Genomic DNA, 25,685 nt, shown 5'->3' with positions numbered 1-25,685 from the left:
ATTCACCCCCACTTAACTAGTGCATAGGGCCTTTCACCTAGGTGAAACTGACTATATTCAAAACTGTCAAATGCACAAAGTAAACAAACAAAAATAGAACAAAATAATTCTTTTGTATTCCAGTTATATTTATCTGATGTGACTGCTTGTAGGAATAGTAGCTGAAACATTTTCCGACCGAAGTGCGATTTTTTTAGTTGCTGTGTCTCTAAATCAGAATTTGTAGTTTAAATTAGATCCTCGTGGCCCAATTCTGTTTTCATTTATACTGTTCATGTATTACTCACACCAATGTGATTCTGGAGTAACTGAATGCAGAATTTAGCCCTTAATGTTATTTTAACATAGTTTTTTAATTTAAATCGTGATTATGTTCCGAAACACATATATGTAAAAATGGCCCGAGATGCTTCCTGTGCTGAACTTAGCCTGTGTATACTCTTCAGATTCCCATCAGATTTCTTTGCTCTGTTTATGCTGGGATTATATGTAGCAGTGATACATCAAACAGCCACCAGATGGCTCCTGAATACTTCTCTTTTGTCTAATAAAATATCTGCCAATTGTCTGAAACAAGACTAAAATGTCTTATTTAATGAAAAAAATAAATTAATTACTACTGCTCTAACTCCAGAATGGCTTAAAAATAAGATAAGTTAATTAAAGATGACGTAGTTAATTCTATTGTGCGAGAACTTTAAGGCTATATTCTCTCTTGTGCTGCCAGTTCAAAGGGTCTAGAAACAAGCTGGATCTGGCCAGCTGCGAATTCTCTTGGTGTGGGGGAAATGTTACACTGGTACTGCACCAGCTATCTGGCCCTTTTGCCAGCTTATTATTATTTATTATGCTGTGCTCCAGCTGTGTTCATCTGATTTATAATCCCTTAGGGACCATGGGCAGTAAACTAGAGAAGTCCCCAGGCTACTCTAACCTATGCCAGGGCTCAGGATTGCACCCTTGAGATTCAGCAAGCCATAACTGGCAAAGCAGAGACTCTTGGCCGTAAAGGTAACCAGCTGCAAAGAGTGCTGTGGAGTTAGCTCTGTTCCTCTTCGGGTTCATACAGTAATGTAAGTTACGGGAGCGTGGAGACTGGTAAACTGTCAGTGCACGCATTAACACAAGTCAAGAAGACCTTCAACATCTCATTATCCAACTGACTCCTGTCAAAGGTTCTTATACTGCACCCATCACCATGGTATCTGAGCCGAAAATAGTCATCAATAGTCCTGCTTTAATGTGGCATTTGACCAGGTTTTGCAGAAACACTGCTGAGGTGACACTCGCCTCAACCAGAGGGCGCGTAATTATCATTTCAAAACACTAAGGCCCAGACTTTTACAGGTATTTAGGCGTTGCTGTGCTCAGCATTGCAATGCCCAACTGATTGAGGAGCCTATATCTCATTGTCAAGAGGGACTGAGGCACTTAAGAGCCTTAATTCCATTGACTGTCAGTAGGGTGCTGTGCAGGTAGTAATAGAATACATGAATTACACTAGCTGGTCACAGTCCGGGACCCATGGGACGGAGAGTTCCTTTCAGGCTGCCAGCAGTCCATTCCATTTCTATAGAATATAGGCTTTGATTTATTTAAAAAATTAGGATTCTAACCCTTCTGCTTTCTATGGAGTCTTTCAAGTAGGAGTTGATGCAGTGTTGTCTTCCTGAGTCTGCCAACAAACAGCCTGAAACTAGAGCTTTAAGGCCTGACCTAATGTGCATTGAAGCCAAGGGAAAGAGTCCCATGGATTTCATTGGGGGTTGGATCAGTCCCTAAGAAACCTCTGAACTTCTCCATTTATCTCAATGGGATTTTAACTCTGAACCTAGCTGGAGATCACTGAAATTGCAGGTGGAAAAGATCAGTTTAGCCAGCTAATCCATCCCCTGAAGGATTCTCTTATGTTAGATACAGTAGATTCCACTTATTAGAATCCTTTGGTTGCCAGCAAAAAGTTGCTATTGTCCAGCAGTTGCTAATAAGAAGGCAGGCTTGTGAGGCTACAGCTGGGGAAGGAAACGCTGGGGCATGCCTTCCTTGGCTGCAGCCTGCAAACCTACTGGGGCGGGGACTGCAGCCTGGATGCTGAGGCTTTCTATGGCGAGCAGGGATGCTGGAGGCCCCAGGGGCTACACTGTACCTCTCCCTGTGCACTCCATGGGTCTGGGCTCAGGCACATGCCAATGTTTCTTTCCCTGCGTGCAGTCGCCTGACAGGACACAGCCCGGAAAGGGGAGGGAGAGGCACCATGCAGATCCAACAACTGGGCTGCAGCCACCTTCCCTGCTACTGCCTGGTCTACAGCCTTGCCTCCTAGCCTACAGTCCCTTACCTCCTGTGTGCTCCCTGTGCGCAGGCAGGTTTGCAGGGCTGCAGCCAGAGAAGGTACATCCTAGCACTTTCTTCCCTTGCTGCAGCCTTGCAAACCTGCCTACAGCTGGGGCCTTTGTTCCAAAAAAAGAAGTTGCTAATAAGTGGCATGCCTTTTGCCAATATCCAAATCCCATTAATCCTGCTGTGAATGGGACGGGATTGGTTCCCAGCAATATGTTGCCATTACGCAGAAGCTGCTAATATCAACATTGCTATTAAGCGGAATCTACTATACATTTATGGTGCCCATTGCCATGGTATTTGAGCACTACACAATCTTTAACAAATTCCCCCTCATGACACCCAGGCGAGGTGAGGAAGTTCTGTATTCCCATTTCATAGATGGGAAACTGAGGCACAGAGACAAAATGACTTTTCTGCGGTCGTATAGGAAATCTGAAGTGGAGCAGGAACTGAATCTAGTTCTCCCTAGACCCAGGCAAGCAACCTGACTCACTGCACTATTCTTTCTCTGTCTCCAGTTTTCCACATTCAAAGCAACAGCCAGTTACATGTGCACAGCTGACAATTCTGGGTACTCCCTACAGTACCTTCTCCAGTGTTATGTTAGGTGACTTAAAGAAGGGTGAGAGCCCCACTGCTTGGGAGACTATGCAAGGTCAGCTTGTTCTCACCATTAGGAAACTGTGCCTGATTGTCAGCCCTTAATTTCTTTATCTTAATATAACCCTTCTGCCAGGTGGAGCTGGCAGCAACCAGGTTCAATATCTAGGGATTCCTTTTCAACAATACAACACAGAACTGGCTCAAATTCCCACCCAGTAACCTGGGAAAATTATACACCATCCTTGGGCGCCTCTGAGAGGCAATACTTCCCATTCGCAAGCACAGAGCCTGAGTGTAGAAAATAAACTTTTAATGAAAGGAGGGAAGTCACCCAACATTAATTAGGGAAAATGCCACAAGCAGGATTCATAATCATAAAACTGAGCAGGACACCCACCCCAGTGTGCATGGGGCAGAGTATTCTGCCTTATGTTCCTGAGTTCTACAACCAAAAGCTCCTTTACTGTGTCCCCATCTTCTCCCTCATCATACCCCACTCACAGTGGTTGTCCTTGGTCAGTGAGGACCCAGGGTTCAGAGGTGCATCTGTGTGAGTTCACCTCCCACCCAAGGAACCTTACTTGCTCCACCATCTGAGCACGTGCTCTGGCTGGCTACCCCATCAGCCATGGTTCCTCTCCACTAGCTACCTGGCCAGATGTGGTTCCTTGTTGCCTGGCCACCCTGCCAGCCAACTGCTTGCCACTTTCGCTGGCCGCCCATCAGTTACCTTCTGCTGCCACCTGCCTCTCTGCTGTGACCTCTGTAGGTCAGTCTCTTAGAGCTTGTCTACACTGGCACTTTACAGCGCTGCAACTTTCTCGCTCAGGGGTGTGAACATCCCCCTCCCTCCCCCGAGTGCAGCAAGTTTCACTGCTGTAAAGCGGCAGTATAGACAGTGCACCAGCGCTGGGAGCGCGGCTATGCCCCTCGTGGAGGTGGGTTTTTTAGAACTCTCCCAGCGCTCTGCAGTGACTACACAAGCCACAATAAAGCTCCTCTGTGGCAGCGCTTTAACGTTGCTAGTGTAGACTAGCCCTTAGTGATTTTTAGCTCTCAACAGGCTGGGCAGAAACCCTCTGAATCTTGAGCCTTGCCCAGCTGAATGCCTTTGCAGGAGCCCCTGGCTTTATCTATACCACTTTCCAGCCATGACATGAAGTGAGTGAAATCTGATGTCTTTCCAGGACTGTGGTTGTTTTCAGTCCCATTTTCTCTAATTGGAATTTGAAATGGCCTTAGAAAGATATGAAATATTTAGTCCTTTATATTCCTTGGCCCATCTTGGGAGTGATTAAAATGAGTTTTGGTCCATTATTGAATATACTTATGGCGGATCTTGACAGATGGAAACATTTGTTGCTTTTGCTTAAGGGAAAGGTTAGTATAAGTGAAATGAATATAGTTTCCAGAATTGTATACACACAGAGCTTGCTGCCAGTAGAGGTCCCTAAATACTTTTCCGTTCACATTAGCAGAACTGTCAAGATAGATTTGAAGAGCAGGCAATAAAGCAAAACGTTAATTAGATAACCCCTATCTCCCATCTACAAGGGGGCAGATGAGGAGGAAATTATGTCTGCATAAGGCAGTTGCTCTTTGACAAACTACAGAAGTATGTGTTACCTATGGGCCAAAATCTATCACCTTCCACTGAGAAGGACCTCTTGCTTCACTGAGATCAAAATAGAACTCAGATCTCCTGATTCTCTGCTCAGAACTGGGAGCTGATCTTTTGCAGTGACTTCTTTTTTGATACTGGGAAGCAGTATGGGCTATGGTTTTTGTACAGTGGTGATCTTGATTGGGACCGCTAGGTGCTACCATAATACAAATCATCATTTCAACTAGAGAAGTCCTATATGCAACAGCAACACTGTTTGTAGGAATTTCAAATGGTCTAATTGAGGTTTCAAAGTGGAAAAATCCTGCAATTACGATTATTAAAAAAGTATAGCTGTGTAAGACTGCACGGTGAGCACCAGCAACTCCCTCAGAAGTCACTGGTGATTACAGGTGCTCAGCACCTCTGGGGCTCAGAGGGAGGAGGGATAGCTGTGGTTTGAGCATTGGCCTGCTAAACCCAGGGTTGTGAGTTCAATCCTTGAGGGGGCCACTTAGGGATCTGAGGCAAAAATCAGTAATTGGTCCTGCTAGTGAAGGCAGGGGGCTGGACTTGATGACCTTTCAGGGTCCCTTCCAGTTCTATGAGGTAAGTGTATCTTCATATATAAATCAGGTGCAGAGATAAGTCATGTTCCCCCACCCTGAAGAGCTTACAGCCTAAGTAAGTCAAGACACATTGGAAAAATCAATACAACAGATTGGCCCTTGCAGCTGAAAACAAGAGAAGGCTTGTTCTGGCAAAGTGCTGAGTGCCCTCAGCTCCCAGTGAAACCAGTGGGAGTTGAGGGCACTTAACACCACACAGCAGTGTTCCACACCGTTCCAAATTGAGCCTGTTTTGTCTTGGAGGAGCATAATTTTAAAGGTGGCCCATTTACCCAGCTAGCCCTCTGTGAATGGTACAGGGAGGGCTGTGTGTACCACGGCCACACCGTCTCATTCCATTTTTAATGCCCCGCCCTTCACAGCAGGCTTGGTCTTTCTTGCAAGGATACCGTCAGCTTAAAAATCAGACCCCTCTGTGCAAATGTTTTACTTTCATCACTACAAGTGTCGCATAACTAGGTAATGGGCCAGCTCCCCTTTGCTCTCCCCAATCCTGGAGCTGGCTGTGTGCAGGGCTGGGACTTCAGCATAAGTTACAGCATTGCTGCTAACAGCCCAAGTGGTCAAAACAGTGCAGCGCAGGGGATCTTGACCATGCCCCCTTTCTGCAGCGGGATGGGAGGTGCTGTGGGAGCCTCAGACTCTGCACAAGGGTGATCCTCCCAAAGGCAGGTGCCCCTGCTTCATGGCCTTACTGCATGAGAGGAGCTGGTCCTATGACTACAGAGATCAAGGGGAAAATGTCCTTTCTTTTTTTTCACCTGTGTTTACTTTGTGCATTTGACAGCCCTTTAGTTTCCCCGTTTCCCTCTCTAGAGAGCCAGGTTCACCCTGCTCCGCCACAGACTCCCTGAGTGACCTTGAGCAAGACTCAATTCCTCATCTGTCCAATGGGGAGGATAGCCCTCCCCTTTCTCACAGGTGTGTTGCAAGGATAAAGACATTAAAGATTGTGAACTGCTCAGGTATCCAGTTATGGGAGCCATGTGAGTAGATCGTATAGTCAGTCACTCTCCCCCTTCGTTTGTGTGAGTCTCTCACAGAGCAACAAGAGAAGGATCTATATATATACTCAACAGGAAAATGTGATTGTGAAAGCTACAAATATTGGAATATACCCAGGGTTGAGGGTGTATTTCAAGTTGCGTATAGTGTTGACCTGATGCCATGTTTGAAATGGAAGAAGAGAAGTATTTAAAGACAGTATATGCTTCAGTATATGCTTCAGTGGGGCCTACTGAATAGGGCACTCGACTGGGTCTCAGGAGACAGGGGTTTTATCCCAAGCTATGCCACTGGCCTGCTGGGTGACCTTAGGCATGTCATTTCCCCAGTCTGTGCCTCAGTTTCCCCATCTGTAAAATAGGAATGATGATGCTACTGACCTTGCTTGAATAGTGCATTGAGAACTTCAGATGCAAAGCACTATAAGGAGCCAGGTGTTATTTAGGCTGCCCAGCCGATAGTGGATTTGAAATAGTTCTGTTTCTGGAATGTATAAAGGAAGGAAAGAGACGAAATGTCAGTGTTTTTTCCTTAATATTGTGCTGTCCATCTTCAGAGTGCTTTATAGACATTAGCTATTTAATCCTCCTCTCAGGTAGCTAAGTCAGGAGTGTTATCCCCATTTTAAAGGTGGAGAGATGGAGGGAGAGAGGTTAAGTGGTGTACAGAAGGAATCAGTCTTAGAGCCAGGATTAGGACCCGAGTACCTGGTTCCCAGTCCTCTGCTCAGATCACTGTATCACCTCTCCCAGAGTAAAGCCCTCTAGTGCACCCACTAGAATGTGTGTTGGGCAGAGAAATCTCTTCCATACATGTTTGTTTATTTTCAAAGAGATAAAGATCATTAAGTTGTGTCAGTCTTAGGGAAGGAAGCGGTGAGGCTGGTCTTTATGGTTGGCAAAGTCATTTGACCTGTTTGTTTGTTTCAGCCACTTATTGTGTCTTGTCACTAACCAAGATTGTAAGCTCCTTGGGCAAGGACTCTCTTTTTGCTTCACATTTGTGTAACACACAGCACAATGGGCTGTGATCCCTGCTCGGCCTCTCCAGTGCTAATGTAATATGAAGAATAAATAACTATCCCAGGAAAGGAGCTCTCCATCTTGTATTCTAGAAATTAAACTAAATCAAATGGCCTGCTTCTATTCCCACTTCTACTGGTTTATACCATCATGACGGCATTGACTTTGATGGAGTTCCTCCTGATTTACTCCCATGTAAGGGAGACAAGAATCAGGCCCCGTTATGTGTTAGTTGGGCGCAAGATCCTGAAAAATGGGAATTTTCACCTAAAGATGTTCAAGATAAGATGTGTTAAGTGAGGCCCTTTTGCGTCAGATCAGCGGGCATGGAAGAACAATCAGAGTGAGGACTCTCACAGCAGCTGAAAGCGGGAAATACACTGAGATTTCCCAGGCTGGTTTTGTATCCTCGTGGTTTGGAAATCATTCCGAAGAGCATCAGAACATTTGGGAGATGTTGTTTGAGGTTCGCTGATCAATAGTCCCTGCCGGTCCTTCCGACCCATTCATAACATCTCAGAGTCCAACTAGAAATATCCTGGCAGAGGGTGAGAAGTCTCTCAAAACCAGTAACTCAGGAGTGGCCAACAGGACTCTTGCTTCCAGAAATGGTGTCGAGAGCCCATGCTGAGCCAGATCCTGGCAACACATCAGACAGACAGCACAGCAAGGGCAGTGGCACATATCAACAGCATCCAGCAAGGAGGGTTTCTGACAGCACAGGATACCACTGGTCAGGCCAGGTAACACGCAGTGGGGCTCTGCATGTGGTTGCTGTCCTCAGGAACAATTGCTTAGTGCAATGGAGCTATCTTGTTTACTGCAGATAGCAGAGGAAGTGTGTGCTGAATTCGGGGCCAACAAAATCCGTTTACCCTGTAGCCACACCCCTGTTGCCAAGGTATACAGCCAATGGCACAAGCAGTGTATATGTGCCAGTGCACACTTTGTGCCAGATCCTTGGCTCTGACTTGGTCTCTTTGCATTGCTTTGGTGACACAAAGAAGCCATTAAACTGCTCTGCCTGGGCAGTTGAGGATTCCCCTGGGGTGAGTGAGTCCTCAAGTGGGATAGAGCCGGTGTAGCTGGCTCTACACCACACCCCTTCATAGCCCCAGCATGGGGGGATATCAAGGAAGTGGCCAGCGGGAGAAGGACGTGTATGGAGCACTGCTATGCTCCAACTATTCCCAGCTTGTGTATCAGCCCTTAGGGTTATAGCAGCCCTGAGGAGGCTGCTGTATATTGCACCTGGGTTGACCCAGCCCCTCGTGGCCCCATAACTGGGGGAACATGAAGCTCGTATAAAACCATTCCCCCCCTGCTCTGGGTCCTGTGCTGAGCATGGCTGTGTGCAACAGCAAGATCCCACCTGCACCTTCACAGGGCAATAATTGCTGACAATGAGCTGACTCCAATATGACTTTTCCCCTTCTACTGCACCTGCATAGACACAGGCAGGCATTAGCCCTCTCAGGCTCCCACAGCCCACAGATTCCAAATCTTATCATATTTCCCAATCAGGAGAGATGATCTCCTTCAAGCTAGAGCCTGAGAATAATCTTAGAGAAATGAAGCTATTCCTAGCAAAGAAATGTCTGCTTTCAATTTAAACAACCTAACACAATATGCAATGCCTGGACCAAATTGGAGAGCTGTGTAAAAGGGACGATAGCAGAAAATAAAGCTTTTGTTTCTCAGATCCTTGCATTCCTGCAGTCTTATTTTGGCAATGCTTTAGAATTATCTACTTTGGAGGTTTATACCTCATCCGTTTCAACAATCTAAAGCATGGTTCAGGTCAGAAAATCTCCGTACCATCCTGACACAGTCATATTTCTCAGCTCAGTAACCTCAGCATGGTTAATATTCAGAAAACCACTCCTGTTATCGAGTATGAGTCTAGTGCTAAAGTGCATTAACAGAAAGACCATTCAGACCATTAATGTCAATCTTACTATTCTTTTCGTTATTAAATGTTGCCATCCTAATTACACTATGTTCTGCCAGTTTAATACAGGAAATTCAGACAATTTCTCATTCTTATCCATTGCTTCCATTCTGCAGTGATAAAGCAGTTCTCTGGCTGATTGCAGGATTTATTCCACAATTTAATGTGGAGTTTGAAATTGACTAACAGATGGTATTGCCATCATTTTTTCCTTTCCCCAAAGAATGGGAAAGAACGAACACTTGACATTTCTGATATGTCTTCATCCACCACTAGAATTTAGGAAGCCATGAAAGAATGTTAGCTGCATTTCATTGGAGAGATGAACATGATTGCTAAGGGGAACAACTGCATTTCCTATCTGGTTAAAGCACAGCTCTATCCAGTTTCCAGGCTTATGAAAACAGACACATGGCAATGCCTTCTGCACACTTGCCTTTTTCTGTGCATGAATACTGCATACCGTAAAGGGTCATGCAAGGCTGGAGCCATTTCAACATGGAGAGAATAGAGACTTCATTAGAGGAATTAGCCAAGGCTGCTAAAGTACCTAGAAATCAGTTCACATTTACAAATGTACAGCTGATGCATCATTTGGCAGACAATTTCTGCAGTCGGTAATTTGCCACTCATCAGGGATTGCCTGTTAAATCCCCATGATCCAGGCTGCAGGGAGGATGACATAGAAAGATAAATTTAGACTTGGCTGCAAACAACTGTTTTATGAATCCTCCAGCCAGTATGGAATAAGACCTCTTCCATCCACAACCCCTACAAATAAAGGATACATCTTCATTTCTTTAATCAGGAAGCCACCTTCCTCCTCTTCCTCCTCTTCAATGTGGAGTACACGCTAATTTAGTCCTCACTGCTATGAACTCTGTTTAACACTGTTAAGACTGTATCACAACGGGATCTGACATTTAGCTTCCTCTTTACATAACATTAGTGTGAATTTAATGCTGGATTGAGAGCCCTGGAGTCCAAAAGCTTCTGTTTAGCCACATAAAAGATACAGCTATACAAAGTCCTCCTCTAATGGGCCTCACACCTGACTGGGAGAGACCCCCAGAAGGACCGAGAGGTGAGTTCGCATTGTGCTGAGAGTACCAGAAGTGATCATGGTGTTATACCCCTGGATACACTGGATTTACCTAACAGCCATTAGTTGGTATCTACTTTCATTTGTTACCAATCCAGAGTGGAGTCCAGCCGTCTACTTAGGGGTGAAAGGTCTCAGATCTGTATACCAGTGAACCATTCTGCCCCCATCCCCCCCCAATAACATCCAACCATCTAAAAATCTCAACAGGACCTGCCAATATTAGAGCAACAAGAGCTGTTTGACCAATCCAATATATGGACTTGTTGAAAGGAAATTTACAAAAAGGCCAACTCTCCTTTCCAAGAACTATCTACAAACAGCATCGTTTACCAGTTAGAGCCATTTTCTTGGAAATGCATTGTTCATCTTGGCCAACAAACTTGTATCCACTAAGCTTCAGCCTGATGGGATTGATAACCAGCTCTGACACAAAGCCCAGAGAGCTGGGGATGAAAATGCACAGTGCCATTGCGATTGTGTGCTCAGCTTGCACTGTAAAGTTCACCACACGTTGCAGTGTAGACAGTTTAAAAGTTACCTGTGTGTTTTAGTTAGGTCGCAAGGAATTAAGTGATGCAGTGTTTCAGAGCATACTGAATGCATGTTACCGGAAAACTGGTAATGGCCAATGCAAAAGTGTGAGAATTGCATTTGAAAAAAAAAAGGGTGGGGGAGGGATTCTTCCCCTAATTGACAAAATACCAGTGCTCAGTTACAATCAAGGCGATGAGATGAAAGTTCACTTAAATGTACATGATAGATCAGTGAGATTTGTTAGGCAGAGCAGACAGTAATACAAGCTCTATCACTCTTATCAGGCTTGATTCAAGGGCATTTCCCTGATAAGTAATTAACACTTAACATTGATGATGAATACTGAATGACTCCAGTCATACTACCTCTGGCTGATCTCATTAGCTTCCACAGGCTAAGCAGTGTTAGGCCTACTCCAGACATGGATGAGAGAGCTCTAAGGAAAGCCCAGCATACTACAGGAAGTGGCGCTAGGGACTCTGAGTCAGTATAGAATCAATGCCCCAGCATGGAGCTAGGAGGCGTTAGGTTGCTAGAGGTGCTGTCTCTTGGATAAAATGTAAAAGTGAAGCTGTAAACATGCATGTCCCTATAGATTTATTACCGCCACCTCTGATGGTAGCATTCAGCCAGTTGTATTGATCAACATGAATATAGTTTTCTGTTTCAGGCCTCATAATACAAATTAGTTTAATGTTCCCACTCTCCTTCAACAGGAAGTGTCTTATTTGCCAGCAATTAACACATTGCCTAGTGCAGACAGCGTTAACGGTGAGAAGCTTCTCATGACGATTTGGCTTGCCAGTTGTGGACAGGTAGCCACATGTGGTCAGCACAGTGGACGCTTCCCAGACACTGTCTTGACAGCAGCCAGCATCTACCAGGCTCTTGTTACCTGGCTTCTCTCCCTGGTGAGTTACACAGTGTGAAATGCTACAGAATCGGGCTCCCCACATTTTGTCAACCAGAAAAATATCAAGGTGGGGGCAAAAATGTATCATCCTCTTAACACTTCTCCTTCCTCTAACACCACAGACAATGGCTGACCCAAACAAGGTAAAATCATGCCCCAATCCAGCTCAACTTGAAGTGATTGGAGAGACTCCCATTGAAGTCAGTGGGAGCTGGATCAGTCCCTGAGTTTGCAAAGAGCATGTAACAGGAACAAAAATGAAAATCGGAGGAACACTGAAATGTTGGCCCTCCACATTTAAAAAATCCCCAGTAGCTGACTGCTACAGAAATTCCCTTGGTGGAGGCAGGGGCAGTGCTATTCCCAGTGATGCAACTACTCCACGCAGGGGGTTGGAAATGTGGCCACGCTCTGTATTGAGAGTGTATTTTTAAAGGCATTTCTGTCACTTGGAATAGCTTTATGTTACACATGGAATAAGCAGCAGGGTCTATAAATCCATCTAGAGATCCCAGCAATGGCATAAACCCTGGGAACATAAAGTAAGCGGCTTGTGAAGTCACCAGGGCCCAGAGATGGAATTAGAGCCTCATAATTCAAAAGTTGACTGTTTTTTTCATCTCATATGGTACATGATCCAAGTCAGTGACTCTGGCCTTGCCCAGGCTGCCACTCCCTTCTGTGGCTGCTCTCCCTGTCTTTTTCCCATTGCGTCTCCCTTCTCTCTCCTCTCCCCCACGCCCAAGCTCTCAGGTCTCCTGCTGCCGCTTCCTCCTCTTGCTGCTGTCTCTCTTTCCTGGTGTTTTCCATTTTCCAGAATGTTAATAACCATTAGGAAGGGGATAGACAATAAGACAGTAAATATCATAATGCCACTATATAAATCCATGGTACTCCCACACTTTGAATACTGCATCCAGTTCTGGTCACCCTGTCTCAAAAAAAAAGATTCATGAGAATTGGAAAAGATACACAGAAGGGCAACAAAAATGATTAAGGATATGGAACAGCTTCCATACAAGGAGAGATTAAAAACCTGGGACTGTTCAGCTTGGAAAAGAGACGAATAAGGGGGGATGTGATAGAGGTCTATAAAATCATGACTGCTGTGGAGAAAGTGAATAAGGAAGTGTTATTTACCCCTTCACATAACACAAGAACTAGGGGTCACCCAATGAAATCAATAGGCAGAAGTTTTAAAACAAAAGGAAGTATTTCTTCACACAATGCACAGTCAACCTGTGGAACTCATTGCCAGGTGATGTTGTGAAGACCAAAAGCATAACTGGGTTAAAAAAATAATTGGATAAGTTCAAGGAGGACAGGTCCATCAATGGCTATTAGCCAAGATGGTCAGGGATGGAACCCCATGTTCTGGGTGTTCCTAAACCTCTGCCTGCCAGAAACAGGGGCTGGGTGAAAGGGGATAGATCTCTTGATAATTGCCCCTGTTCTATTCATTCACTGAAGCACCTGGCATTGGCTATTGTCAGCGGACAGGACACAGGGCTAGACAGACCATTGGTCTCACCCAGTATGGCTGTTCTTATGTTATTATGTCCCTGTCAGGGCTCCTTTTTGTCTCCTTCCCACCGTGAATAGCAAGGTCTCTCACTGCAATCCATGTGCTGAAATTCATCATACTTCAGCAGGATTTTATGAGCCTTACCGCTCTTGCCTCGGCCAATAAGGGGTTTATGAATCCAGAGCTCTGTCTCTGGAAATAAACTGATATTCTTGATACCTGGTGTTCATTATCAGGCTGGTTTTATGTCCTTCTCATTTCAGATTAAATCTGTACGTTAAAAAATAGAATATTTCCCTCTGCAACAAAAAATATAATCTGTTTAAAAAAAAACAGCCTTGCTCTAAGTAAAACAGGAAAGTGACTGATGCATTTGTGACTATTACTGATCATTACTGGGGAATATGAAGGCTTATTAAAGAACCTTGTGCTAGCTCCTTATAATGGCATAATCACTTAGCATTGATTTTGAGCAGAGATTGTATTGATCTCGTTATCATTAATAAAGGCAGCATACAGTGCTGCTGTGGGCTAAGTAAGGGACTCTCTGTTCTCATTTCTTGCTAGGCTAGGGAGCTAATACAAGCAGCACGTCTCTCTTGCTCTTGCATAGCTGACTGAGTGCAGAGCTTGCAGGTTACGGGGGTCCTTCCTGGGAAAATAAATTCCATGATCTACCACCATCTACTATTCCTATTTAATTTGGCCTTTATAAAGTTACTGCTAGCTAAACCTTAGCTATTCCATTTGTCAAGCTAGGTACAAGCTGTCTCCACTCAAAAGCAGCTGAGTGAGATGAAGGGCTATTGTCACTCCCTTTCCGAAAAGGCCATCATGCAGCTGTGTGTAACGTGAAAGCATCTGTTCAAATGAATTTACAGGTACCTCCCTCGAAAGTGAAAGGTGGGCTCAAAGCCCCATTTCAGGTGTTGGGTCTGCAGCAGGTCTGGCGAGAGGATGGGCTGGCACTCTACGCTTGCCTAATTCCAGCAGACGAATCTCCGGCACAGAACAGCACCAAGATCCGGAAGCATAAAGTGAGTGGCAACACTTTGACATGTCCATTATCCAGAAATGAATATTTATTAAGAGCCAGATTTGAATATCCGAACTCTAGCTGAGACCCCTGGGAGCCAGCGTAGTTTAGAACAGTCCGTAGGCTGCTCTAAATCACTCAAGGGGCTGCCAGCTCAGGATTGTGGGAGCAGACAGGTGACTTACAGCCACTCTATTCTACTCACTCTGCTCTTCTCACCTGTGCCGAGTTTGAAATCTGCAACTCAGAATCCATCCCCATACATCAATGACCTTTTGTCTGTTTGCTGCACATTAGCTGGCCAATATATCTCCAGTGGCTGTCAATACCCAGTGTAGAAATCTTTATCCAGCAGTCAAAGATGGAAAGCTTGTTTGACCTGAAGGATGGTTTTGTGGTTGTATTTTTACTATGTGAAAATGTTGCTTAAGAGGGCATATTGTCTTGCTGTTAAATTCTGGCTTCTGTTCCTGGTTAGTTCAATATTAGGTGGTAATCTAGTCCTCTTAACCATTTTCTTACTGAATGATGTACCAAGAACATTTGGGAAACACACGTTTCCATGGTGTCTCCTATCTCCTGAAGGCCACATGTTTGAATGAACATTCTGTATATCACTGCTGAGGCACTGACCCTTGGTAGGGGAGGACTGGCGGCTCTCTGGTGGCACAAAGCAGCCATAAAGATGGTGTAGCTAGCCAGTGGCAGATTCCTCAGTCACAGGGGGTGCTTGAGTGACACAGAGCCACAGTCACAGCTTCTGCGCAACCCCACTTAGTGGCTGCTGATGCAGCCAGGGAAAAGGGGCCATGGCTGGATCCTGGAAATCCCTGGCTGCCAGAATGACCATGAGCAGCCCTCACACTGTTCTAACTTGCACCGGAGATCCAGCCTGGCACATCACAACCTCTGGATCAAAGGAGAGGGGGTGCAAATGTGGCCATTCCGCTGCTCAGATGGAGTGAGTGCTCCTCATCCACAGCTGAGGAACTGGCTGCCTGTGAGCAGGGAAGACTAAATTCCCCATGAAGTATCATAAAGTTAGACTGGAATGTGACAGCTGTAGCTGCAAAGCTTCACAGATATGTGATTGACACTGACAACTAATGTCATGATTAAAACACTGCACAAGAGACAATAAGCAACCCTCCTGGTGATGCCTGGACATTGTGGGGAAAAGCAGCCGGGTGGGTGAGGAGATGCAGCTGCTAAACTGCCTAAGGGTATCACAATGATTTCCGCCTTAGGTCCAGTGGATCCAAGATAAATGCTTTAAAACACAAACAACTGGGTGGTAAAGAGACTTACCCCCTTCCCCCCACATCCCCTTGCCTTGATACTATGTGTTCACCCCAGCCACGGAGCTGATCAGAGTGTTGAAATTAGTTAACACTGAGCAAACTCAAAAGTCCCATCTGGTGTCATATAATCGGGGTGAAAGTAACTTACAGGACTTACCGGTACTGCTGGAGTCCTGAGGGGTGCGTGGACTCATCCGGAAGAGGCATGGCCTCAACCGGAAGAGATAGGGCCTCTCAAGATTTAAAGGGCTCTGGGCTCCCCACAGTGGCAGGGAGCTCCGAGCCCTTTAAATCCCGGCCCCAGCCCGGGCGCCAAGCTGCAGGTGGGATTTAAAGGGCTCTGGGCTCCCCGCCAGAGCCCTTTAAATCCCCACCGCGGAAGCCAGTGCAGTCCGGCACGGCATACAGGCTCTTGCCGGTATGCCATACCTGACCGTACCATCTTACTTTCACCTCTGCATATAATTGAATGTATTTTGCAAACTCCAGGCTTAGGCTGCTTCGAACATTTGGTGAGGTCAGGGAAGGGGGTTGATTTTTATCTCACATTGCCTGAATGTGCTGCATAGAGCTTCCAGGCACAGAAATAAATCACTGACCAATCCTACCACCCTGCTTGCATGCACTGCCATTGGAACCCAGTTCAGCTAATACACACAGCGGTGAACACATGAGCCAGCTGGCCGGTGTTCCTTAAACTGGGCCTGTGTGCCACTGATGTTTCCTCTCATTAGAGGTTTCCTCTTGTTACAGAGGCTCCAACATATGCCTTCCCTACAACACTGCCTTTGTTATTCCTGCTTTCTTCAGACACATGTACAGCGGCTCTTGGTTCCCTTGTCAGCGATGTAAGCTGATGGGAACCACTAAAATCTTTTTAAAATGTCAGCCGCAGTGGAGACAATGAAAACAAAAGCAACTCACTGCTGCCTCTCTTATTGTTCTCCTTATCAACCTCAGCTATTGCTGGAGAGAAAGCTGGCAGATTTCACTGTTCAAACTGTCAGCTCTAGTCTCTTGCTGCAGTGCTAATGTGTAGCATCTTACCTGGCAACATGAGATAACAATATTCCTCTCTTGCAGCAGTTAACATTCCTCGTTCTAGTTGTTTCTTATGGAAACAATGGCAATCAGTCACAGGGGCTTAGCTTAATTTGGTGTGCAAAATCTTATGGTCACTCTGTTGTCCAGGGAAATGACTTTGTTGGTTGTGAGATTCAAGGACAATATGAGCTGTTACATTTTTTAGATCATCTGCAAAAGAATGCACAAGGTCATGGTCAAAATTAAAGTCTAGCACCCGGACAGCTCAACATTTTAATGTTCTTAGCTTGAGTAATCCATAGTTCTTTTATTAGTAGATTCATAGATTCTAGGACTGGAAGGGACCTCGAGAGGTCATCGAGTCCAGTCCCCTGCCCTCATGGCAGGACCAAATACTGTCTAGACCATCCCTGATAGACATTTATCTAACCTACTCTTAAATATCTCCAGAGATGGAGATTCCACACCCTCCCTAGGCAATTTATTCCAGTGTTTAACCACCCTGACAGTTAGGAACTTTTTCCTAATGTCCAACCTAAACCTCCCTTGCTGCAGTTTAAGCTCATTGCTTCTTGTTCTATCCTTAGAGACTAAGGTGAACAAGTTTTCTCCCTCCTCCTTATGACACTCTTTTAGATACCTGAAAACTGCTATAATGTCCCCTTTCAGTCTTCTCTTTTTCAAACTAAACAAACTCAATTCTTTCAGCCTTCCTTCATAGGTCATGTTCTTAAGACTTTTAATCATTCTTGTTGCTCTTCTCTGGACCCTCTCCAATTTCTCCACATCTTTCTTGAAATGCGGTGCCCAGAATTGGACACAATACTCCAGTTGAGGCCTAACAGCGCAGAGTAGAGCGGAAGAATGACTTCTCCTGTCTTGCTCACAACACACCTGTTAATACATGCCAGAAGCACATTTGCTTTTTTTGCAAGAGCATCACACTGTTGACTCATATTTAGCTTGTGGTCCACTATAACCCCTAGATCCCTTTCTGCCGTACTCCTTCCTAGACAGTCTCTTCCCATTCTGTATGTGTGAAACTGATTTTTCCTTCCTAAGTGGAGCACTTTGCATTTGTCTTTATTAAACTTCATCCTGATTACCTCAGACCATTTCTCCAATTTGTCCAGATCATTTTGAATTATGACCCTGTCCTCCAAAGCAGTTGCAATCCCTCCCAGTTTGGTATCATCTGCAAACTTAATAAGCGTACTTTCTATGCCAATATCTAAGTCGTTAATGAAGATATTGAACAGAGCCGGTCCCAAAACAGATCCCTGCAGAACCCCACTTGTTATGCCTTTCCAGCAGTATGGCGAACAGACACATGACTGGCTGTGCAAACTATTGGATACACTTAGTGCCCCCATGTTACCAAAGAGAAAATGTCTGACTGTCTATGTATCGGTCTGTTGAGCCCATAGCAGTAGTATCTGATTCACATCAAGTTAGCCATAGTGGACTGTGATGTTTTTTTCTTTTAATATTGTTTCATGAATGTAGTGTTGAAAGGCAGTGGATTCCTGGTCCCGGAAGCTGAAGACCTATTTCAGTCCACAGAGCAAGTGTTAACTTCCCTCAGCCCGCCCACTAATATTCCCCACCCGTGACATGGTGGGACCACTCATTGGTTGAGCAGGACATTCAGTCCCATTGGGCCTTGCATTTCTTGTCGCTAGGGTGACCAGACAGCAAGTGTGAAAAATCGGGACGGGGGTGGGGGGGTAATAGGAGCCTATATAAGAAAAAGATCCAAAAATCAGGACTGTCCCTATAAAATCAGGACATCTGGTCACCCTACTTGTCGCCTTGGCTTGACTGCCAACAAGGAGGCCAGCTATGGTGGTGACAGTAGTCTTTGAGTCACCAGTTGGCTGCTCCTTTAAGAGGAGTCAGGGCCCAATCTAACTATGGAGGCCTTCTTTAAGGAGAACAAGCCCATCTTGGCCAACCTGTAGTAATTAACTGCCTAGATGGCTGGTTGGCAGCTAATTGACTAATGAGCATCTGGCCTGATAATAGGCTGCCATAGCTCAGTTGAGAGGGTTGTTCCTAGAGAGAAGAGGCTCAGAAGAAGAGGTGCTCCCAGAGACACAGGCCCATGAGGAAGATCACTGCTGCTGATCTTTCTCAGTGCAGGGTTGGAAGGACTGAATTATTAACATAGGCACTGGGAGAAGGCCTGTGGGACTCCTGAACTTAGGTGAGGAGGCTTATTGGTCTTAGCAGCCAGCTCCCAGAGGAAGGGTAGACTTGAGGGGCTAAAGAGTTTGTACCATGAAAAATAATAAATCAGCCCCCCAGAGGAGGAATCTTGATTTAAGTTGTCCGGACTGGGAGAAAATCATTGCAATTGCAAGACTGCAAGAGAGAGAGTCCAAGCAGGCAGAGGACCTGCAAGACCACACCGTGCCACAAAGGGTTGTGCTTGAGGATGGTGCCCTGCCACACTTGTAATAATAATAGTAGTTAGCTCAGACTGCAGAGGTGGACATTTGGCCACTGTGAACTGGACTGACCTGTCCTATTCATTTCACATAGGCCATTGGATGCTAATGGTTTTTTTCAGGCACTACCAACCTAGAAAGGACACACTCTCCATTCCAATCCCCTGAGTCTTCTGCTTTCTGTTTACTGGGCATTTCATTGGCAGCTGCATGTCTTTTGTTGTTGTCAGATTTTATTTCTCTAGCCCAAGGTCTAATGGTTTCTTAATAAAAATATAACAACAGGCTCCTCAAGGAAGGAACTGCTGTCTTGGGCAGGTCAACCTTTCGATTGCTCAACTATGACAGCATCTTTTGTTTTTAAATCTATTTCTATAAATCAAGCAAATCTTCAAAATTTATCCACCTCTGTCATCAGCTTTGGTAGCTTTTGGAATGCCAGTTCCTGTCCCCCTTCCGAACAAGTGATTGAAACGAGACAAGTTTACCCATTCCTTATATGGATCAGGGTCCTGGAGTTGTCAAAACAAATGATTATACATTTATCTCTTGTAACCTTTGCATCCTGATAAACAAGATGCATTTAGAGGCATGTCTGATGGGAATCAGATTTTTATGACACATGCTTCTTAAGAATTTAAATGGTGATTCCAGTTAGGCAGGCTACCAGTAAACAAAGCAACCTGGTTGTTTTCTATACGCTTGCAAAGACTAAACAATTTTGTGGTGCATGAAAATAACTTCCATGGAGTTTTTGTCATTGAATGAGCTGAGGATTGAGTCTGAGATCTTTACAGTTTATGCTTTTGTTTGAAGGTACCTGAACAGATGCTAGAGAGAAGATATTTTGCATAACCATTAATCCTGATCATTTACAAACTGGACCCTATTGGCTGGACCCCGTTTGGGAAAAGTCTTCTCTCTGGCACCCCTAGTTGTACCTCCAAATTGGTTCTCAACAAGTTTAGAGAGGAAACTAAAGAGATCTGTAACTTCCCAAAAGTGTAGAACGAAGATTGGATTTCAGTGTTTTTAATAACAAATCTTATTAAAAAATCAAATGAATACCACTGTTCAGACCTGCAAAATAGCCCCGTGAAAGGTTTCTTAAGTGAATATTATACAGCATTAGACTGATTTATGGTCTCCTTAATAAAATAGTTCCCCCTCACCCCAAGCTTCAGAAAGGCAGAATCTGGTTATAATTAAAAATAGTGCACCTTCACAAAGATTTATATAATGCAGTCATCCCCTGGGCTGCAGAACAAGTGGAATGCCCCCTGGCCAAAAGAAAGTTACTGGTCACCCTTGGTTGTAGAACACTGATGAGATTCATAGCATTGCCCCTTGGCCAGAACTACTGAAATTATTAGCTGGCTTAGCTATAAAGCTTTATTATGGAGAGCAGCATTGGCGTTAACAACTTCAATTGGCTGTAAAGTCCAGGTATAAAATAACTGAGGCATACTATCCATCACACAGGGCTCCCAGGCTTTTGGGCATCCATATCACTTCAGCAGATGAAGAACTTGTCTGTGCCTGTCTGTGCCCTTTTCATCCCCCTTCAACTGGAGCTAGCAACCCCCTCTCTACCTTAATGATGAATTTAGGGTCTCACCTCCATGCTAGTCCCCAACTTGCCTGCCTCCTATTTAGTCGTACTGTACTTATATGCAAAGCTGGGTAGGGCGTAGAAAGCTGAATTGGAGAGAACACTGGGCAAGTGTTTAATCATTAAATAGGGAAGGGGTTGTGCTGCTGGTGGGTTTGACAGGTGAGGAGAAGATAGCCAGCCTAGTATCAGGGGCAAAGCTGGATGTATAACTGCTGGTGCGCATTGGGAACTGTGGTAAAGTCTCTCCTCCATCTCCCATTTACCTCCAGTTATGCAACATGTGTATAAAAAGCTTCTTGTAAACAGGGCCGGCTCCAGGCACCAGCTTGTCAAGCAGGTGCTTGGGGCAGCTGCTCCGGAGGGGGCGGCACGTCCAGGCATTTGGCGGCAATTCGGCGGATGGTCCCTCACTCCACCTCAGAGCCAAGGACCTCCCGCCGAATTGCTGCCGCAGATCGCGATCGCGGCTTTTTTGGGGAGGGGGGGGGGCTGCTTGGGGCGGCCAAAACCCTGGAGCCAGCCCTGCTTGTAAAGAATATGTGCTGCTTTCTTGCAGTGCGCTGTTAACTTGAAGGCCGGGCCTTTAATCAAATGTCACTGTTTGTAGGCTAAGGAAGCTCTTCGAGGAACATCCATTTTTTACCAGCAGATCTCTACGTACCTCTCCCATACATGGCTTCCAAATGTTATCTGGTGGAGCAAAGAACTGACCAGTCGCCTCCAGAACCAGCTATACCCACTCCTTCCGGAGATTCCCGCTGTACGGCTCAACTGCATCACCGCTATTAACCCTGACCCTAAGGTACTGTCTGTGAACTGTGTGTTTCTGTGTTCTACCATGACTAGGGCCAGTAACAGGTGTTGGCCTTCATCCATTAGGAATCTTTTCCCATGGTCTAGGTAAGGGTTAAGGGCCTGATCCTAAGCCCTACTTAGTACTCATAACTCCCATTGCAGAAAGAACATAAGAACAGCCATACTGGGTCAGACCAATAGTCCATCTAGCACAGTATCCTGTCTTCTGACAGTGGCCAATGCCAGGTGCTTCAGAGGGAATGAACAGAACAGGTAATCATCAAGTGATCCATCCCCTGTCACCTTGTGACATTGCACTTCATATGTTTTATGAAAATACGCTTATGAATGTGAATATGATGTAACTGGAATATGCTTTATGCCAAAGGTCTCTTGTAAGATATCATTACAAAGCTTATAGTCTACTGAGTGTATTCATCCTATTTGTTTGCATGTATTATTTCTATGTCTGGAGTTAGGAGAATAAGATATAAACTTGTATTACTGATGTAAACATATTAAGTGGAAGCCATTAAGAGTGCTTCAGAATCAATGAACTGTAAATGGCTCTGTTTACTTGCAAACCTTCCTGTGTACATGTGGGCCAGCCCAGAAAGAATGGAGACTAGGATTCTTACAGTGACATGTGACCATGTCACCTGATAATGAAATCCATCTTAAATCTGGTACTTTTCCATTTAGAAGGAGGGGTGGGGACCCAGAGAGACAAAAGATTCTCGCCTTGTGCCAAAGCTATAATGGGGGTGGAGCAGGACAAAAGGAGGCCAGTCATGAGAAAACCCCTGCTTACCACCTGAGATGTCTGCTGGAACTACAAGGACTGTACCAGGGGATAGGATTGGGCCCACACTAGGAAGGAGTCCAGTCTGCGAAAGAAGCTTATTAGAACATTTTTGAGGGTGAGATAGTACCTGTAATCAGTTTCTTAATGTATTAGGCTTAGACTTGCGTGTTTTGTTTTATTTTGCTTGGTGACTTACTTTGTTCTGTCTGTTATTACTTGAAACCACTTAAATCCTACTTTTTATAATTAATAAACAAAAGTGATTGTATTAAGAAGCCCAGAATAAGTGATTAATACCTGGGGGAACAAACAGCTATGCACGTCTCTCTATCAGTGTTATAGAGGGCGGACAATTTACGAATTTACCCTCTATAAGCTTTATACAGAGTAAAGCTGATTTATTTAGGGTTTGGATCCCACTGGGAGCTGGGTGTCTGGGTGCTGGAGAGGTAACCTGCTGAGCTGTTTTTGGTTAAAGTCTGCAACTTTGGGGGCATGGCTCAGACCCTGAGTCTGTGTTGCAGCAGGCTAGTGTGTCTGGCTTAACAAGGCAGGGTTTTGGAGCCCCACGCTGGCAGGGAAAACGGGCTCAGTGGTAATTTCAGCACATCAGGTGACAGTCCCAAGGGGGTCTCTGTGACTGAACCTGTCACACACCTATTCCCAGCATCTGGCAAACAGAGGCTAGAGACACTTCAGAGCATGGGTTTGCATCCCTGTCCATCCTGGCTAATAGCCATTGATGAACCTATCCTTCAGCCAGTGAGGATTACGAGAGCTCAGCACTTAGGATCAAGCCCTTAGAAATGTATCTGACTAAACTAAGCCTGGGAAGGCATTAAACTCGTTCCAAACATGGGCATGTCTAATGATCCATAGGGAACATAAAGATTAACCCTTTCACTGCTGCTAGGATGTACAAGTCTTCCATAATATCTACTCAAATGAATGAAATGCTAGAAGAGTTCATGTGTTTCTGGTTTAATGGACATGTCTGGTTCCTTGAGGGACCTTGGACATTACATAGGACTGGCCTGTTCTATCTAATTGTGAATGGTCACAGCTGCGTTCAAGGAAACAGTTCTCTGGGACAAATTATGGTTGCTACAGGACAGATGTGCTGAGTCTCTTGTTCTCCTAGCATTTCCCTGCAGCAGTCAGTCAGAATGTGGCTGCCTGCATTTCCCGAGTGCCAGGGGGCTCCCAGCTCTGCTCAGGCCCACAGAGGATGCTATGCTGTGGAGAGGTGAAGCCATGATGCTTACAGATTGGTAAACAGCCAGGTGGTTGCATTGGCGGCAATGGTCTTTTTCCTGAAGGTCTAGCAAGGACCTTCTTCTTCCTTCCCGGATATAATGCATTTAGCCACTGCTCCCCAGGCTGTTTACCCTATTTACTGATTTCAGAGTGGTAGTCATGTTAGTCTGTATCAGCAAAAACAATGAGGAGTCCTTGTGGCACCTTAGAGACTAACACATTTATTTGGGCATAAGCTTTCGTGGGCTAAAACCAACTTCATCAGATGCATCACTCCATATAAATTTTAGTGTCCCTAAGGTGCCACAAGGACTCCCTATCTACTGAGTGTGTCCCACTCATTGCCTTCTCGTAGCATCAGCATCATCTGTCAGTTGTGTTGTTTTCCCATAATTCCCAGGTCAATATAAGCACAGATACACAATCCCAGGAATCAGTGGACACTGCAATGTTGTTTCATGACTGAGCCGATTCCTTTGAAACTGATGTAGTACAATACCTCTTATATAATTCTAATCAGATTCAGGGGTTAATAGTTAACCATCACCAATCAATACAATGAAGAGGTAGGCACTAACAGTTTTGCCTATATGATGTTTCACCTCCTTAACTGAAAAGGCAGCTTCTCTCTCATTGATGTGCAGCCAACATAGCTTCAAGTACTGGCAAGCACTTGAAAGTTACCCAATATATTTGTACAAGATAAATCTGATGCTTATTTGTAAGGCATAGAATAAGGCCTCATTTAAATCAGGCAGAGCTTTTATGTCTGTCCCTTATTAGGGGAATTATAAATTATTAGAAATGGAACAGCCAGGCAGCAAACCCATTTTCTGTGTGAGGGATCTATCTCAGCCTTGCCTGCTTAGAAGAAATTAAATCAGATAAAAGGCCAGATTTCCCCCTCAATTTCAGGTGCTCAGCACCTCCTGGGGATCACTCCCTTAATTACGTGAAGGCCACATCACATCACGGCCCTGTAACCAGGCCAACCTACTTTTAAAACGTGAAGCTTTCAGTTAAAATTCTGATCTCTCTAAGCAAGCTAGAATCGGCCAGATTTTCAGCTGATGGGGACTGGTACTATTGACTATACTGGAGTCATACTGATTGACACCAGGGCACAATCTGTCCCAGAGTTACTAAAAGCTTGCATCATATCGGTTTTACATGTGAAATTCAGTGTTAGCTTTAATCAGGCCTGTCAGCTTGAAAACTCTGGTGTAGCACCAGTGGTCATTATTATTTATCACTGATATCACAGTGGGGCCCAGAGTCCTAACTAGATTGGCACCCCATAGTGCAGAGCATTGGACCCATGGTTAATAAATACAGAGCTCTGCCCCATAGACCTTACAGTCTAAAAGACAAGTCGCAAAAAGATTGATGAAATAATCAAGTGGACAGGAGTGGGGAGAGAGGAAAATGGGGTAAAAAATGTAATAGGATGTCTTAGTCCAGCCTTGCTCTGTGCACAGCAGGTAACCAGTCAGTAGCATTAATCTTTATACAGATTCTTTGTCAGAGAGAGAGAGAGAGAGACAACATTTAGTTTTCAGTCAGTTGGTCCAGTAGTTTCTCAGCAGATTCTGAGTCCCAAAATAGATCACTTTGCCCTTGGTGCCTTACTTTGAAATTCTCCATTATTAATGCTATACATTATATCGATCTGTGGTATTTCATTTTGGATATCCAGAGCAATTTCACAAGGGGATCATTAAAACCCCAGGTTAGGTTAGGAGTGACATAATCCTTGTGGAGGTTAGCAATTAGTGTTCTATGTCAGCAAAAAGGGGATTGCTTCATTTTAATATAAAATACAACTAACTGCATCTTTATATTAACCCTTGGGATGCTGTGTATTTGTCCTGATAACCTCCTTCCCCTCTCCTGTTCCTTAGTTCCAAGTGAACAAGACTTACCTCCTTAGTACCTCCAGGAGTGCTCTGAGCACTAGTGGGCAAGCAGTCTCATGCTCCCTGCCTGCTTTTTCTTGGCCACTCTGCACAGAGCCACCCTGGGCTCCCAGTCTGTGCTAGTTCCCAGCCTGCAGTGAGAATCAGGGAGGTGGATTATATCTGGAGCAAATGCCAAGAGAGGATGGGAGCTATGGGGAGGTGGATCAGGACTTGCTCAGCTGTGAAGCACT

General features: G+C 45.0%; 1 protein-coding gene across 1 annotated transcript in view; it reads left to right on the top strand.

The window, feature by feature from the left end:
• DNAAF8 (dynein axonemal assembly factor 8) overlaps window positions 1-25,685 on the top strand; it is a 152,035-nt gene that overhangs the window by 32,534 nt on the left and 93,816 nt on the right. Inside the window, exons 11-13 of the mRNA XM_054043183.1 lie at window positions 11,512-11,706; window positions 14,115-14,270; window positions 21,287-21,481. Of these exons, the coding sequence (XP_053899158.1) occupies window positions 11,512-11,706; window positions 14,115-14,270; window positions 21,287-21,481 (546 nt within the window). The remainder of the gene's footprint in view (window positions 1-11,511; window positions 11,707-14,114; window positions 14,271-21,286; window positions 21,482-25,685) is intronic.

Source organism: Malaclemys terrapin, chromosome 10 (genome assembly GCF_027887155.1).
Source record: "Malaclemys terrapin pileata isolate rMalTer1 chromosome 10, rMalTer1.hap1, whole genome shotgun sequence".
Classification (NCBI taxonomy): Eukaryota; Metazoa; Chordata; order Testudines; family Emydidae; genus Malaclemys; species Malaclemys terrapin.
Note: the sequence above shows the minus strand (reverse complement) of the source record. Positions and strands in the feature narration are given on the sequence as shown.